The 16,090-nt window shown below is 50.5% G+C and overlaps 2 protein-coding genes across 2 annotated transcripts in view; one reads left to right on the top strand and one right to left on the bottom strand.

The window, feature by feature from the left end:
• Positions 1–5,742: 5,742 nt before the first annotated feature.
• LOC133084742 (basic salivary proline-rich protein 2-like) lies at positions 5,743–7,365 on the bottom strand. Its single transcript, XM_061181502.1, has 4 exons — positions 7,308–7,365; positions 6,655–6,863; positions 5,839–6,572; positions 5,743–5,794 (listed from the first exon to the last, which is right to left on the bottom strand). The coding sequence occupies exons 1-4, from the start codon at positions 7,363–7,365 to the stop codon at positions 5,743–5,745; spliced, it is 1,053 nt and encodes a 350-aa protein (XP_061037485.1).
• Positions 6,192–16,090, top strand: part of SYNE3 (spectrin repeat containing nuclear envelope family member 3) — a 105,060-nt gene continuing 95,161 nt past the window's right edge. The window contains exon 1 of the mRNA XM_061181220.1: positions 6,192–6,410. The gene's annotated coding sequence lies outside the window, so the exon portion shown is untranslated. The remainder of the gene's footprint in view (positions 6,411–16,090) is intronic.

Raw genomic sequence — 16,090 nt, 5'->3', positions numbered from 1 at the left:
GACAGTGCTTGGCACATAGTAATCCCTTAATAGATGTTAAATATCATTATTATTCTCCATCATTCAAGATGTAGCTCACATCTCACATTATCCACAGTGCCCTCCCCCAAACACTCGAGACTTCACTCCTCTCTCCCGTTTCTGGATTCCACTAAGATTCAATTCTGTACCGTGCTGTCTAGCATCTGATGACCTGCAGTGCTGTCTTGTTATTTCAATGTTATTTCAAATGTTTCAGTCTTAATGTTGCTTCCCCAATAGATTGTAAATTCCTGATGGTAGGAACCATGTAGTTTGCTTTTGTTGAATTTCCACAACTCACAACTTTCCCCCCCTGGAGAGTTACGAGACACTTCAACATCCTTGGAGTGTGTTCATCACTATAAATAAATAGGAAAAAATATGGTGGGGTGGTATCGTATACAGGTACTATAACTAACAGTTAAAACTTAAAGTGTAATGACTTACCTTGAACCAAAAACCTGTACTAAATGTTTATAGCTGTTTTATTCACAGTAGAACCCAAGCTGAAAGCAATCTTGAGATCCTTCAACAGGTAAATGGTTAGACAAACTATGATCCATCTATACTATGGAATACTACTCAGCCATAAAGAGATATGAACTCTTGATACAGTGACAACCTGGATGAATCAGCAGTAAGCTACACTGAGTGGAAATAGCTAGTCCCAAAAGGTTACACATGATTCCAAGGTTATAAATGATTCCATTTATATAACATCCTTGAAATGGCAGAATTATAGAAATGAGAACAGGTTAATGGTTGCCAGTGGTTAAGGAGGGGATGAGGGCAGGAGGGAGGAGCAGCATGAGGGATCCTTGTGGTGATGGAAATACTCTGTATCTTGATGGCATCAGTGTCAATATCCTAGTTATGGTATTGTACCGGCTACTCTTGCAAGATGTTACCATTGGTGGAAACAAGGTAAAAGGTACAGGGGACTCTCTCTGTATAATTTAATACAACTTCATAATCTACAATTACCTCACGTAATTTTTAAAAACCACTTAAGATGTTCCTTAAGCAAAAGCAGAGAGAATAGATTGGCTTGCCCACTGATGAGCAGAATATAGCAAGGCTCTTTCAGAAGGATTTTATTTTTTAGGAATAAAGATGGCGATTTTACCTTAACATTTCTATTTCTGTTCTTACTTATTCCTTGGAGTATAATAATAGTAGTGTTTCATAGTCATGCTAAATGACATTATTATCCAGTACAATCAAGATTCACATTGTTTTTTAAATTGGGAGGAAGGAGTAACTTAGAGATGATCTTTTCCAATTCTCTCATTTCACAGATTCAGAGACTCAGAAGTGACCCAAAGTTACACAGCTAATTAGCAGCATTAACAAGGGCTAGAACCCAGTCAACCCAGGATCCAGTCCTGGGCTTCCGACGCACGTTATATCTTTATTTTATAAAAGCAGCACAATTCAGGAAGAGAAAGACAAATACCATATGATATCACTTATATGTGGAACCTAAAATATGATACAAATGAATTTATCTACAAAACAGAAACAGACCCACAAGCATAAAGAACAGACTTGTGGTTGCCAAGGGGGGATGGGGGAGGGGTGGATTGGGAGTTTGGGATTACAGATGCAAACTGTTATGTATAGAATGGATAAACAACAAGGTCCTACTGTATAGCACAGGGGACGATATTCAGTATCCTGTGATAAACCAGGATGGAAAAGAATATGAAAAAGAATGTATATATATGTATAACTGAATCACCTTGCTGTACAGCAGAAATTAACACATTGTAAATCAACTGTACTTCAATAAAATTAATTTTTAAAAAAGCAGCATAATTCGCGTATGTAGAGGAATAGCCTGAATTACTCCAGTTACCGTGCTTAGTGCTTGAGATGACTGCCATCCAGCAGGGGTGCCCCTACTCAGTTACTGGGTGGCAGCTGCCAGTGGGGAAGGGAGCCGACTCAGAGAGGTTAACAAACCAGGCTGGTGGATCCGCTCACCCTACGAGCGCACAGTAGGACTGGAGGGGGGAAAAGACAGACTAACACTAGGAGAATTGGCAAAGGAGGAAACAAAGAAAGAAGCAAATGAGAGCAGAGGCAGGATGAGAAGCAGCTCTCCATGCCCAGAGTGGGATGTCTCTGATGAGGCGTCACAGAAATGGCTACCCCAGTGCAAGCTTTTCATCTATGCTTAGCCAAGAGCACTGTGTAAGTCGTCACTAAGGGGGAAGCCAGGCTAGGGATGGAGAAATGGGAACATAAATTTCCAGAACACCAATTACCACCCTTGGACCCTGGGCAGGGTCCCTCCTTCCTGCCCTCTTGCCTCAGTTTACCCATTCGCACACAAGGGGTTGAATTAGTCAGAAGAGCCATTCCAGCTTTCCTTGTTATCTTTCTGTAGAGACTGAACACACAAACAACTAAGGATCACACAAAATAAGACTTGAGGATTGCTGTTGAAGCTAGCTAGCCAAGGCAAATGTGAAACAGACCTGAATAACCTCCCCAGGCTTTTTAAATTGGCCCCTGCTTCCAGGGGAGTGGTGGTAGAGATGCTGGCCACAGGGAAGAGACGTGGAGAAAGAACAGAAAAAATTTCACTACTGGGGAGACTTTTTTTTTTTTTTTTTGCGAGGGCTTTCTCCAGTTGTGGCAAGTGGGGGCCACTCTTCATCACAGTGCGCGGGCCTCTCACTATCGCGGCCTCTCTTGTTGCGGAGCACAGGCTCCAGATGCGCAGGCTCAGCAGTTGTGGCTCACGGGCCTAGTTGCTCTGCGGCACGCGGGATCCTCCCAGACCAGGGCTCGAACCCGTGTCCCCTGCATTGGCAGGCAGATTCTCAACCACTGCGCCACCAGGGAAGCCCCTGGGGAGACTTTTTGAATGTTGCACAAACAACCCCCATCGCCAAATGAGTCAATTTCCAAATGGCATCATTTTAGGGCCTCCTTGTGGTTCCTTCTCTGGGCCACGTCTGAAAGGGAGGCTGGGTGGGGTTTCCTGTGCTCAATTGCAGAGGTGACAGAGGGGCTGTCCCGCCTGCCTTTGCCAGAATGTTCTTTCCAGATAAGCTTTCATTTCCACTCCTTTCTGTAGCAGTGGGTAATGCTGAAGACGAATTGAAGTTTTTATAGCCTTCCTACTTGCAGACTCCCCCATTCTCCCGCATTGTTTATTCAACTTTTTTCCCTTCCATATGGATTTAGTGCTTGAGATGACTCTGCCATCCGGCAGGGGTGCCCCAACTCAGTCACTGGGTGGCAGCTGCCAGTGGGGAAGGCAGCTGACTCAGAGAGGTTGACAAACCAGGGTGGTGGATCCGCTCACCCTACAAGCACACAGTAGGACGGGAGGGGGAAAAGACAGAAAAAAGACTGCCATAAAATGAACAAAAAGGAAGCTCCTGTTTTTATGTCAGGCTTAAGGAAAGCAATGGAGGACTGTACTGAAAAGCACTAAGCCCTGTAAAGCTCAAGCTAATAATAATCATAAAACTAGTAACGTCTGCATGGTATTTTGCAGTTTATAAAATATTTTTATCCCATGTATTCTCACCTGTGAAATGTTATTGCTATCACCATTTAACGGATGGGAAAACCAAGGTTCTAAGAGGTTACCCGGCTTGCTAAGGTTCCCTCAGTCAAGCAGCAGAGCTGGGCCTGGGATTTGGGTCTCTCAGCTCTGACAGGTGCTCTGTAGTGAGAGGAACAGTCCATCTCTGTACCACACTACCCTGTTCAGGCTACAGCCCCTTGGACACAGAATCACTGCCCTGTGACCTCCTTTCGGGTGATCGTCCATGACCCATTCTTCTCCATATTCCCAGGGACTAGCACATAGTAGGTGCTCAGGAAATGTCTGATGAAAGACTGAATAGGGAATTCCCTGGTGGTCCAGTGGTTAGGACTCTGAGCTTCCACTGCTGGGGGCCCAGGTTCAATCCCTGGTTGGGGAACTAAGATCCCACAAGCCACATGGCTCAGCAAAAAAAAAAAAAAAAAAAACAAACAAAAAAAAAGACTGAATAGCTGTCTGCCAGGAACCATAGTGATCCTGCTATCTCCAGAACAGTTCACGTGAGCTGGGTGCTCACAATATCAGGCACAAAACCATTCAAGAGAGGTTGTTATTATTAGACCCATTTAACAGAAGAGGAAGCCAAAGTTGAGTAATGAGCTGAAAGTCATTAACTTGGGCAGTTTGGCACCAGAGCCTGAGCTCTTGACTCCCCACTGCATCAAACTCTCACTGCAGGAAACTGACTTGAAGGGCCTCACCCTTTCAGGAGCGTTGGTGGATCCGTCTTCATCCTCGTGCAAATCACCTGACCTGTTTCTGTCCTGAGAGAACTCATGAAACTTTTCTTAATTACCTGGGGGATCTTTGCAGAGATTTCACGAGCAGATACATGTGAAAGCATTTGGAAAAGCAAAGCACATTATCCAGATGCCCAGTATTATAATAATTGTTGACCGCTGTCTGTACCTTCAGCTAGACTGCTGCAACCCCAAAGCCTGCAGCAGCGTATCAGCTGGAGTCAGGATGATAATGAGAAACGTAACTGGACACCTAGAACAACCAAAGGGCAGGGATGAAAGAGGCCCTTTGTGTGTATCTCCTCTGACCCTGTGAATAATTATAACTTAGTGAATGGGTTCTTTTTTTTTTTTAGGCAGAATAATTCTTTATTTATTTTATTTTTTTTATTTTTGGCTGTGTTGGATCTTCGTTTCTGTGCGAGGGCTTTCTCCAGTTGCGACAAGCGGGGGCCACTCTTCATCGCGGTGCGCGGGCCTCTCACTATCGCGGCTTCTCTTGTTGCGGAGCACAAGCTCCAGATGCGCAGGCTCAGTAGTTGTGGCTCACGGGCCTAGTTGCTCCGCGGCATGTGGGATCTTCCCAGACCAGGACTCGAACCCGTGTGCCCTGCATTGGCAGGCAGACTCTCAACCACTGCGCCACCAGGGAAGCCCAGTGAATGGGTTCTGAGTTAAGGAAGTGTGGCTGACACTCAGGCATTCAGCTCAGGCTAGGTCTACCCAGTGTTAACTCTGAGCTTTGGCATCCTTCTAGGTTGCCCTCCATTTGGAAAACACACACACACACACACACACACACACACACACAATTACTATCTGGTCCTGCTTTACAATTTAATCTTTCTCTTAGGACGCTGATTTCTACACTGATTTATTCAACAAACATTGATAGAGGGTTGGCCAGCCTCACTAAGGAACCAAAGAGGAAAACACCCTCTGGGAAGCATTAGATTTGGGACATTTACTTAACTCTTCATCTGCAAAATGGGCGTAGCCACACCTGAATTGTGAAGACTGGAGTCCACGTGGTACAGAGTTCTGCAAGTTGTATCCTACGTGAGCGGCTCTCATCCCCATCCAAAGGAGGCTGACCCGATCGTGCAAACCTGTGATTACTCGGACAAAGATCAGCGCTGAGGTGGGGGACAGTCCAAAGGCCTGAATGTGCTGGGAGCACGAAGGCAGAGGCAGATAAGATTTAGACTTTCTGCTGTAAGGTTAAAGACTTGGAGTCCCTGGATCTGGGGTTTGCGAACGCGTGGGAGGAAGTGTCCGCTGGGGGGCGGGTCGCGCGGGGAGACCGAAGGGGAGGCACATTCTAGCGCCTCGGGTTTGTAGGAGGTTGATTATGGGTGGGATTCACATTCCTCGTGACTCACCCCCCATCGCCTCCCCTCGGCATCCTGGGGGTCACCCATCCGAGCCTGGGGCGTGAAGATCCCTCGCACGGTGGCTCCTGGGACTGTGGGGTGGGAGGGGCCGGATGGGGCGCCCCCTCTGTCAGGCTGGCTGATAAGTGTCACTTCCTCCTTGGATTTCGCGCCTCCGGGAGGGGAGCCCCTGCCTTTGCCCCCATCTCGGCTCCCAGAGGGCAAGACCTCCCAGGCCCCCAGCCTCCTCCCCAGGGCTGGACGCACAGAGGAAGTCCGCAGATCGAACTTTACCCCGGGGCGCGGCAGCTCCGCGCCAGCCCCAAGGATGAGACCCGGGCGGAGGCAGGCGGGGGGCGGGGCTCGGGGCGGCTCCCGAGCCGGAGAGGGCAGCCCGGGGCGCGCGGCCTGGGGTGAGAGTGGGGACCCCCCACGGCAGCGCTCCTTCCGCCCACCGGACTGGGGCCGAGCCTCGGGGGCCTCCGCCGAGCGCGCGGAGCCCGGCGCGTCCCTCTCTCGCCCCGCCACCTTGGCGGGGCCTGGGGGCGGCTCCCTTGCCGGGTCCCCAGAGGACTGGGCGGGGCGGGGGCGAGTGTCCGGGTCCCGCCCCGGCCCCGCCCAGCCCGGAGCCTCTCCGGACGCAGGGAGGGGTAGGGCGGTTCGGCCCGGAGTGCCCGCGGCGCCGCGCTCCTGCAAGCTCCCGGCCGGGTAAGTGGCGCGGGGCCGGGAGGCCGGGACGGGGACCGAGAGGGTCGGGTCCTCACCCCCCCGGCCCAGCCGTGGCGCGTCCCCCAGGGATCGGGGTCGCTGAAAGTCAAGGGGACCTGGGGAGGCGCGCCCGGCGCGGGGGCGGGGGCCCTGGCGTGACAGCTGCGGGCGGGCGGGTATTTTTAGTTTAAACCCAACCATTTCCTGCCGCCTGCGAAATCCCCTAGCCTTTCTGCTCCCCAACCCTGGAGGTTCGGTCCCCAAGAAAAAGCCCGTAAGCCCCGGGCAGCGCGTCCCCGGAGGGCCGGGCGCCGCCTCCAATCTTCGCTCTGCCTCCGCTTGGGGCGAGCGGACCTGTCCCTGCGGGCTCGCGCCGCCGCGTGTCCCCGGACCGGGCGGTAAACGCCGGCAGGAATACCCGCTCCGGGCGACCACGAGCTCGCTCCGTAGTGCCTGAGAGAGCCCAAAGTCCACGGTAGGAAGAGGAAGTCGCACCCGCAGGCAGGATCAGTTTCCTTCAGAACCCCCGGCTGTGCAGCCTTGGGCAAACTTCTCAGCCTCTCTGAGCCTCATCCCACATCTCTAAAGGAGGGGAGAGTGAGGGCAGAAATCTCTTGTGGGGCCTGAAGGAGCCCCACATGGATGCTGACTCCTCTTAGAATCTTCAGATCTTGACTCCAAACAGTGGATCTGGTGGACGTGGCCTGTTGGTCATCCCAGTGAGTGCCCAGCGCAGCCCACTGACCTCCGCTTCAAAACTCTAAGGCGGGGAACTCCAGCTGCGGTGGGGTGATAATAAATGTTATTGTTTTATCACTTTGGCCCTGAAGCTCTGGCCCAAGGCTGCCCTGGGACCCTCTCCCAGGTTCCTCCTGGCACTAATGAGGGACCTTTTACAGCCAAGGGCTGCCAGTGGGGGAGCCTGATGTGCCCGGAGCGGGGTGGGGGGGGGCATGCCTCGTTTCACATGAAGGAGGGCAGGAGGAGACAGTGGGGAAAAGTGACTGTCCTCCCAGTAAAGGGAGCATGTCACAAAATCGCTGCCCTTCTGAGCTTGACAGGACAGCCTCCTTCATCCAGAGTAAACAGGTCCAGAGAGGGGGAGTGATTTGCCCAGAGCCACACAGCCAAAAACAGAACTTGACTCTTGAAGGGTCCAGCCCTGCCTCCTGCACAGCCAGGACAGCCAACAGCTATCAGAGGTCAGGAGCTGGGAGGCAGAGGGGGAGTGCACTATGCCAACAGGCTGTTTTGCCCTGTTTCCTGTAACCATGCCCCAGCGGAGCTCTCTGACACGTGTGGGTCTGTGCATTCCTCAGGCAGACGGCCACAGCTGTGCCAAGCCTGTAGGCCCTGGGGCATCATTTGCAGCCAGAGAGGCCCCTTGGAGGGCAGCTGGAGGGGGTGTGGGCTGGGAGGGCTTATTTCTGGAACTCATTCCTCTCTTGCTGGGGCTCCTGAGGAGAGGACCTGAGGATTTGCTGGTGGCTCTGAGGGGAGTAGTGAGAATCTGGGCTCAGGTTTCCGCCCCAAGGTGCAGGCTGGCCTCTTGCCCATGCAGGCACCCTTCAGGGGAAGTTTGAGTTCCTTCTGTCTCCATGGGAACAAACCTCTAGCCCGGGTGTTTTGCATGTTTTCCCACAGCCAGGGACCTGTCCTTGCCTGGGTGGCCCCTCTGCCTTGTGATGCAGAAACCTGGGGCGGGGACTGTTGGGGGAACGTGGCTTGGCTGCAGGGTGACCTCCATTCTGGGGAGGCAAGACCGGGCAGGTCCAGCACAACCTCCAAAACGTCCTGGAGCCCCTGGGTGCCCAGTGGGCAGTAGGGCCTCCCGTATTGCTCAGCTGTTAGAAATGAGGGTGGGTGTCAGACTAGCTGTTCCAGCCCTGCCTTAGCCTTTTCCCAGCTGTGTGATCGTGGAAACGTTACTTCACCTTTCAGAGCTTCAGTTTGCTTCCCCACGAGATGGGATGACCATACCGCCCGCTGAGAGAATGAAATGGGACTTCCCTTCAACAGTGTTCCGTGCGGTGTCAGCCTCAGCACATGGGAGCAGGTGTCACAGTTTGGGGTGATGGGGTCTGGTTAGGACACCTGAGTTTCCTCCCCCTCAGTTCCACCCTCTCCCCCTCTGTCTTGATGTCCCCGTGTCTGTCAAATGGAGGGTGGCCTTGATCATCTCCCTCCGAGCTCTTCTGGCACTGAAAGCTGGTCCTTGACCCAGGCAGAGAGATTTGAGAGGCACCAGGAGGGGACTCCAGGGGACTCTGGGCTCTTAGGCAGCATTTCCTGTCTCTCACCTCCTAGGATTCTGACCGCAGGCAAGGCTGCCACTCCTGGCCCAGGGACAGATGAGGAGAGAGATTCAGAGGCCAGGAGCGGTGGAGTCAGGATTTGAACTCGGGGCTTTTTTTTTTCTTTCCTTTTCTTTCCTCCTTCCCCTTCTTCCTCTTCTTCTTCTTCCTCTTCTTCTTCTTTTTAATTGAAGTATAGTTGATTTACAATGTTGTGTTAATTTTTGCTGTAAAGTGATTCAGTTATACATATATATGTGTTCTTTTTAAAAAAATTTTATTTATTTATTTATTTATTTTTGGCTGCATTGGGTCTTCGTTGCTGCGCGCAGGCTTTCTCTAGTTGCAGTGAGCGGGGGCTACTCTTCGTCGCGGTGCGCGGTCTTCTCATTACGGTGGCTTCTCTTGTTGCGGAGCACGGGCTCTAGGCACATGGGCTTTAGTAGTTGTGGCACGAGGGCTCAGTAGTTGCGGCTCACGGGCTTAGTTGCTTCGCGACATGTGGGATCTTCCCGGGCCAGAGCTCGAACCTGTGTCCCCCTGCATTGACAGGCGGATTCTTAACCACTGCGCCACCAGGGAAGTCCTATATATATATTCTTTTTTTAATATTCTTTTCCATTATGGTTTATCATAGAATACTGAATATAGTTCTCTGTGCTATACAGTAGTACCTTGTTGTTTATCCATTCTATATATAATAGCTCACATCTCCTAACCCCAGCCTCCCACTCCATCCTTTCCCCAGCCCCCTCCCCCCTGGCAACCACAAGTCTTGAACTCAGGGCTTTTGACTTGATGCTCTTCACTCCACCATGCTGCCTGTCTCAGACAATACAAGGACAGTGTTATATGTCAATTATCAGGAGGACAGTACTGATGAGGCAGGATCCAATCAACATTAAGACATTGGCATTTGCTGGCAGAAGTGGATTCCAAACTTTTTTTTTTTTCCGTAATATCTAAAAGTAGCCCAGGGCTTCCCTGGTGGCGCAGTGGTTGGGAATCTGCCTGCCAGTGCAGGGGACACGGGTTCGAGCCCTGGTCTGGGAAGATCCCACATGCCACGGAGCAACTAAGCCCGTGAGCCACAACTACTGAGCCTGCGCGTCTGAAGCCTGTGCTCCGCAACAAGAGAGGCCGCGACAGTGAGAGGCCCGCGCACTGCGATGAAGAGTGGCCCCCGCTCGACGCAACTGGAGAAAGCCCTCGCACAGAAACGAAGACCCAACACAGCCAAAAATAAATAAATAAATAAATAAATAAATTTATAAAAAAATAAATAAATAAAAGTAGCCCAGCTGGATCACAGAGAGAGGAACCTGGGAGGAGCCAATGGAAGTTGGGGAAGTGTCTGTCTATCCTCTCGGCCCCTACCCACCGACCAAGGGATCTTTGCTTCAAGACTGAAGGATGAATTCCCTGGCAGTGAGCAGCTAGGAAGGAGATGGGGGTGTGGATGGTCCTGGCAGCAGAAGCCTTGATTTTGTCATCATCAAAACAGAGTTAAGAGGCCCCAACACCTCCCTGTGGGGTTGCTGGGAGGATAAATGAGACAACTGGGGCAACGCTCAGCAGAATGCCCGGCGTGGGGGGGACACACCAGAAAGAGGCGTTACCATGGTGTTATTATTACTAATCCTCCTAATGTCGTTGCAACAATGTAGTGTGGCCTGCACCTCTTGCCTGGATTTCTAGGCTGCAGATTTGGCAAAGGGAATCCTAGCATACCCAGAATACTTTGAAAGACTCAGGGGAAAGGCAGAGGCTGCTTAGGAAATTAGAAAGGTCAAAACACAAGCACACTAACATGAGTTGACTAATATATATACATCTCATGTAATATATACATGAGATGTAAAATGGTGGCAAAAAGCAAGAAGGTGATTACCTTAAATAAAAGTCAAGTATCACCTTGGGCTGGGGGGAGAGGAGATTGGGATTGAGAAGGTCATGGTCGGGGGGGGCGGGGGTTACGAGGGAATTCACCTTGTAATTACCTGTGAGTACAGGTATGTTTCATGCACCCCTCTATACCTAGATCCTGTTTCACAAATTTAAGCAGGTTTTAAAAAAAAAAAGGCAAGGGAATGATAATGCAAAATCAAGGTGGTCATCTTTGGTGGGGCTCGAGAGGGTACAGGGTCAGCCTGCTCCATTCTCAGTGGGATCCACTGTTTCTGTGGGCTCGTGGGCATTATTTAAAAATATTTTTATGCTTCATCACTTGCAAATAAGAAACATATATACATATACAATGTATGTGATATGTAAATATAATACATATATAATGTAATACAATATATATTCCATTGTTTATATATCAAATCATACATACAAATAAAATTAGAAGGTAATATAGAGCATTTTCACAAAGCTCTCTTAGAAAATCACACTCTTCCCAGAGATTCAAATGTTAATCTGCCTGGGTTTAAAAAATAAAACAAACACAAATCCTGTTGTATAACAGACACATGGTTTCTCATTCAGTAGAAGTAATCTCCCTCTTCTGAAGTCATAACAAGAAAGTGACTTTCACACTCTACCATCTCAGATGATCAACAGGATTCTTTAAAGTCCTGGCCTCATGATTTATGCTTCTGAAATCAGAAAATCCTGACGTATTTGAGCTGGGAGGAACCTCAGGTCCCCTGGACCCATCTGCTGGTTTTACGGCCGAGGGAACGCGAGGCACGTAGTTAGAGAAGACAGTTCGCTCTGTGCTGCTACTACTGACTCTCATCAGGACCCCACCCACCACACCTGTGCCGCTACTACTGCTAGTACTACAAAGCAGGGAAACGGGTGGTATATCTGAGATTAAACTGATGCGATCGTTTCAGTTTTAAAAAGTCAAAAGAGAGCTACAACAAGCGGTGACCACAGCACTTCCAGGACTTCCGTGGACAGAAACGTCACCGAGGGAAATATACGAGCAGTGCCTTTCCTCCTGGAAGCCCTCTTAGGGCTCCTCCTACTCTTTGCAGGGCATGCTTGATATATTTATAAGTTATCAGAGCAATTTCGTGCCATGGATGTGGTGATCCCCATTTTTCAGTTGGGGAAACAGGTTCAGAGAGGTTAACCGTCTTGCCCCAAATCACATGACAGGTAATTGATGAGGCAGGAGTTTCACCCCAAGGGAGTACTAAAGAGAGGAGAAACTGTTTTAAGTGTGCTGTGTGTGAGCACACCCTTCACTCCTCAGAAGCCGAAGCCCACAGTGGCCACTGGTTGAACTCTAATTCAAGAGTTTTATTTGAGATCTGGAAAGGGCTGAGCCCCTCCCAAGTGACATTTGCTGAAATAATGCAGCAGGGCTGACTCACTGGGGGAGCCTCTTTCCTTGTTGCAAAGAGCTGGCCTTTCTGTGATGCTAGGAGGCGCCCTCATTCACAGACCTGTTTGACCTTCACCTGGGCCGGTCTCTGTTTCCTGCCCTTTAAAAAGGGAGGTTGGAATTAGGAGATCTCTAAGGTGCCTTGAAGTCTGAATGTTTCCTCTCATCCAAGAACCACAGCCTCGCAGTAGGTGTTTGGGGACCTTCAGTCTGGACGCTGCAGTCTGCCCCCCTGCCCCTCCCAGGAGGGGTCAGGTCACTTAATCAGGTGATTCCCTGCTTATCTGCCTCCAATGCCTCTCCTGTTCACGCCCAGCGTTTCCGCCGGGTCTTCCTTCTTGCTCCTTCCTCTGAATGAAGCGTGCCTCCCCCAGGCCTTTCCGTGGCTGCTCCTTCTTTTCTTGGAAATCTCACCTCACAGTCACAGCCTCCAGGGGGTCATCCTGCCCACCCAGTAATGCCCATCCCATCCCCTGCCCCTCTCTACCTTGTCCTTATCTCCCTGTTTTATTGTCTCTCTAGCACTTATCACTACCTGAAATTATCTTAGTTATTTATTTACAATCGAGTTTAGCTTCTGTCTCATCTACCTGAAAACTCCAGGAGGGTGAGATTGTTTTTCTGTCCCCAGAGCAGCCTGGCCATAGTAGCTGCTCAACACGTATTTATGGAATGCAAGAATGAATAGATCAATGAATGGATGAATGAATGTCTAAGCTGATGGGCTGGATGGGATGCCGTGAGCCCCCTTGCCTGGTTTATCGTGTCAGTTAACATCTGTTTAGCCCTTACTGAAGTTTGTCTGCGTTTTCTCTCTTTATCTTCACAACTATTCCGAGACGTGTGCTCCGATAGTCCCGTTTACAGTGAGGTTAACTCACCTGTCCTCAGCTAGCTCGCAGTGAGGTTAAGAACTGAACTCAGACTATCTGATCCCAGAGCTCATGCAGGTCTACATTGGCCTTTCCATGCTGGGAGTGCACTGGGCAGGACGCGGTGAGTCAGACCCAGGACTCAGGCCTCCTTACCAGGCTTCTAGTTCTTTCTCTGCAATCCCCAAAGGCTCTCACACTGCCAGGCCATTCCTCAAAGGAAATCCTCTCTGTGTGGCTATCCTCTCTGTGTGGAAATCCTCTCTGTGTGTCATAGGGGTTCAGGAATGCCACGGGTTCCCCAGAGCTGGGGCCCACCCCGGAGCACCCTGCCCTGCACACGCCCTTTGCTAGCTTGGACCCAAGGATCTCCACCTGCGGCTGGCTCACCAGCTGTCCGAACTTGGTGACCGGAAGCCGGTGGTTGTAGGTTGGTTGTGAGCCAGTTGGGGTTGCCAGGTTACATTCCTTTCCTCAGAGCCTGGCAGCCATCGAGCCTGGTTTATGTAATTGGCCTATTTATCGGTTTGTTGATTTCAAACTCAACTTTGCTCAGAAATAATTTTAGAAAATGGATTTTTTAAAAAGTCCATCTTGTGGTGTCTCATCCCCATTTCCTTCTGGATAAAACCACCTGAAAGCTTAAGTCTTTGCTTGTTGCTGCTTGCTCCCTTGAGGAAGGGAGGGGAGGTCCCCATAAGTTCCTATATTTGTCCCCTATTGGAATCAGCTCCTGGCTGGAGCCAACTTTGCTTCGAGAGCCGTAGAGGCACACGTTTGTGCCAGAGATCTGGGCCCTTCCGCCCTGGAAGCTGCTCTCCTTGGGCAGCTGCATTCCTTCAATGTGCTGACTGAGATGGACACGTCCCTGCCCTGGGTGGGAGCAGTCTGGTGGGGGGAGGTAGATGCTTTAAACAGACTGTCCCATCCCAGGGACTATGGCTCAGCTCCCAGGGAGCTGGGAGAGGCCCCATGATGGACCCTTTAATTTTGTCCTTTTGGGCCTCAGTTCCCTTCTCTGCAAAGTTGGGCGGGGGGGACACGTGCTACACTCTTCACCGGGCTTGGTATGTGTGAGCAGGTATCACAAGCCACAAAACCCCGCCTGGAGCTAAGGGATTGTTAAATGCTAGTTTAGCCCACAGAGCAAGGTGTCACCTGTCTTCCTATGCAAAGGACAGTTAGACCTTCTACTTTGCCTGATTTTTCTCTGCTCCTGGGCCTGAGGTGTGGAACCGGCAGCCTGGAATGGTGACATCAGACAGACCTGGGCTGAGACCCTGATTCTGCCACCTGCAGTGTGATCTTGGCAAGTCACATAAGCTCTACGGGCCTGGACAACTCGCCGGTTCAGGGGGTCTGGTCACACCTTCCCTGCAGAGCTGGTGTGAGGGGCAGATGTGATCACAAGTTTACGAGGTATTCCCAGCTCCAAGCAGGTGCTTGGTCCCACTTCCGGGCTCTTCCTTCTCCAGCCTTCCCGAGCACTCCCCGTTCACCCGAGGCACTCTCTAGCTGGGAGGTGACTTTGGTGACAATTTGGGTCACTTGGAAGGGAGCTCGGCACTTCCGCCTGCCTCGGCCCCGGCACTGGCACTTGTTGGATCCAGCGCAGCTGCTGGTGAGTCAGCCCAGGCTCAGGTGTTCTTGGCCGAGGCCCGTCCGGGGTGGGGTGTGATGGGCTGGAGTCGACCCAGCCTAAGCCTGTCCCCTTCGGAGGACTCTTATTGGGGTACACAGGGTGCAGACCACATACCTCAGTCATTCGTTTCCTTCCCAAGGTCCCAGCCATCCCTAATGGCCAATGCAATTTTGTTCTTCCATAGAATTAATTATGGGAAAAAAGTCAATGTCACCACTCCAGGCCCTATTGTCTGACTCCCAGTCCGGCCTCGGGGTCCCTTTCAATACAGCGAGGGAGCTTAAACTAGGTCAGAGCTCTGAGTTTGGACCAGGGGGCTACTAGTAGCTGACAGGATGACTGTGGTGCACTAACTGAGAGCACAGGTGACATAACTCCCTTCCGTCTTCCTCTCCATCTTCCTTCTTTTTAATTCTTCTGATTATCCTATGTTCTCATCATCACCTGGGCGCCGCCTTCGGCTAAAGGGTGAATCTCTGGACCTGGGACTGCTTATCTGTATTTTGTCAAAGCTCCCCGGGTGATTCTCGTGCACAGGGATGGTTGAGAAGCCCTGGATTTTGTGCAGAGACCATCTCCGTGTGGAGCTAATCTGGTCTGACCCCTCTCTGACACTCGCCCATCTCTCTCTATGGGCTGACCACCAGATAGAGATAAATAAATGGTGTTTATATTCATTGCATTTATTCCTTTTGATGTTCTATACATGGCAATCGATCCTCACCCTGGCTTTCTATTTAAGGTAAAAATAAAAGGTCTCCTCTTAAAATAAATTTAAGTTTCAACGGGTTGAATTTCTTACAAACGAATGAGAAAAAATAATAGTGCAGGCGTTCCCAGATGTGGCCCAAATCACGGATGTGATGATGCACAAACGGCCAAAGTGTGTAAAATCATGGAACTAGATGACTTCCCAGGACCCCTCAAAGCTTGACATCCTGATGGATCCAATGAGTGCTCACCATAGCTGCCCTTTAAACTCTCCAGAAGTGAAACAGAAATAGAATTTCAGGTGAACAAACCCTGCCTGACCCCAGCTGGCTTTTTCGGCTTGTGTCCCGGGGCACCTACCTATTATCACTGCAGAGTTGGCTGTGTGCCTTCTTTCAGAGTGATTGTGAGGTTCCTGTTGTCTTTGAACTGTCTTCTAGGGATTCATGCTATGGCACCCCCTGGGGAGGGTGGAACCCAATCCAGGATCCAGGTATGATTCCGGTGCCATCCTGAAGGGCATGGATAGGTGGCTCCAACAATTTCCCTGACAGCGCTGGGAAGACCTCACCTTAATGACAAACACTACCTAAGTGTCTCTAAGTAAGGGGAACTCCGGAGGGAAAACTCTGCTGAAGACACAGCTCTCAGCATTTGGAAAACTTTGCCTGATCAGCCCATTCTGGATATCAGGGACTGCATACTATTATATTTCCTGAAAGGAATAGTAAGGAATCTTCTGGATTCCCAGACCTGGAAGAATGCTATGCTGATAGGTAGGGTTGGGGTGAGGTATTTCCCTTGAGCTGATAGAACAGAGG

This window comes from Eubalaena glacialis, chromosome 2, assembly GCF_028564815.1.
Source record: "Eubalaena glacialis isolate mEubGla1 chromosome 2, mEubGla1.1.hap2.+ XY, whole genome shotgun sequence".
In the NCBI taxonomy this organism is placed as follows: Eukaryota; Metazoa; Chordata; class Mammalia; order Artiodactyla; family Balaenidae; genus Eubalaena; species Eubalaena glacialis.
Note: the sequence above shows the minus strand (reverse complement) of the source record. Positions and strands in the feature narration are given on the sequence as shown.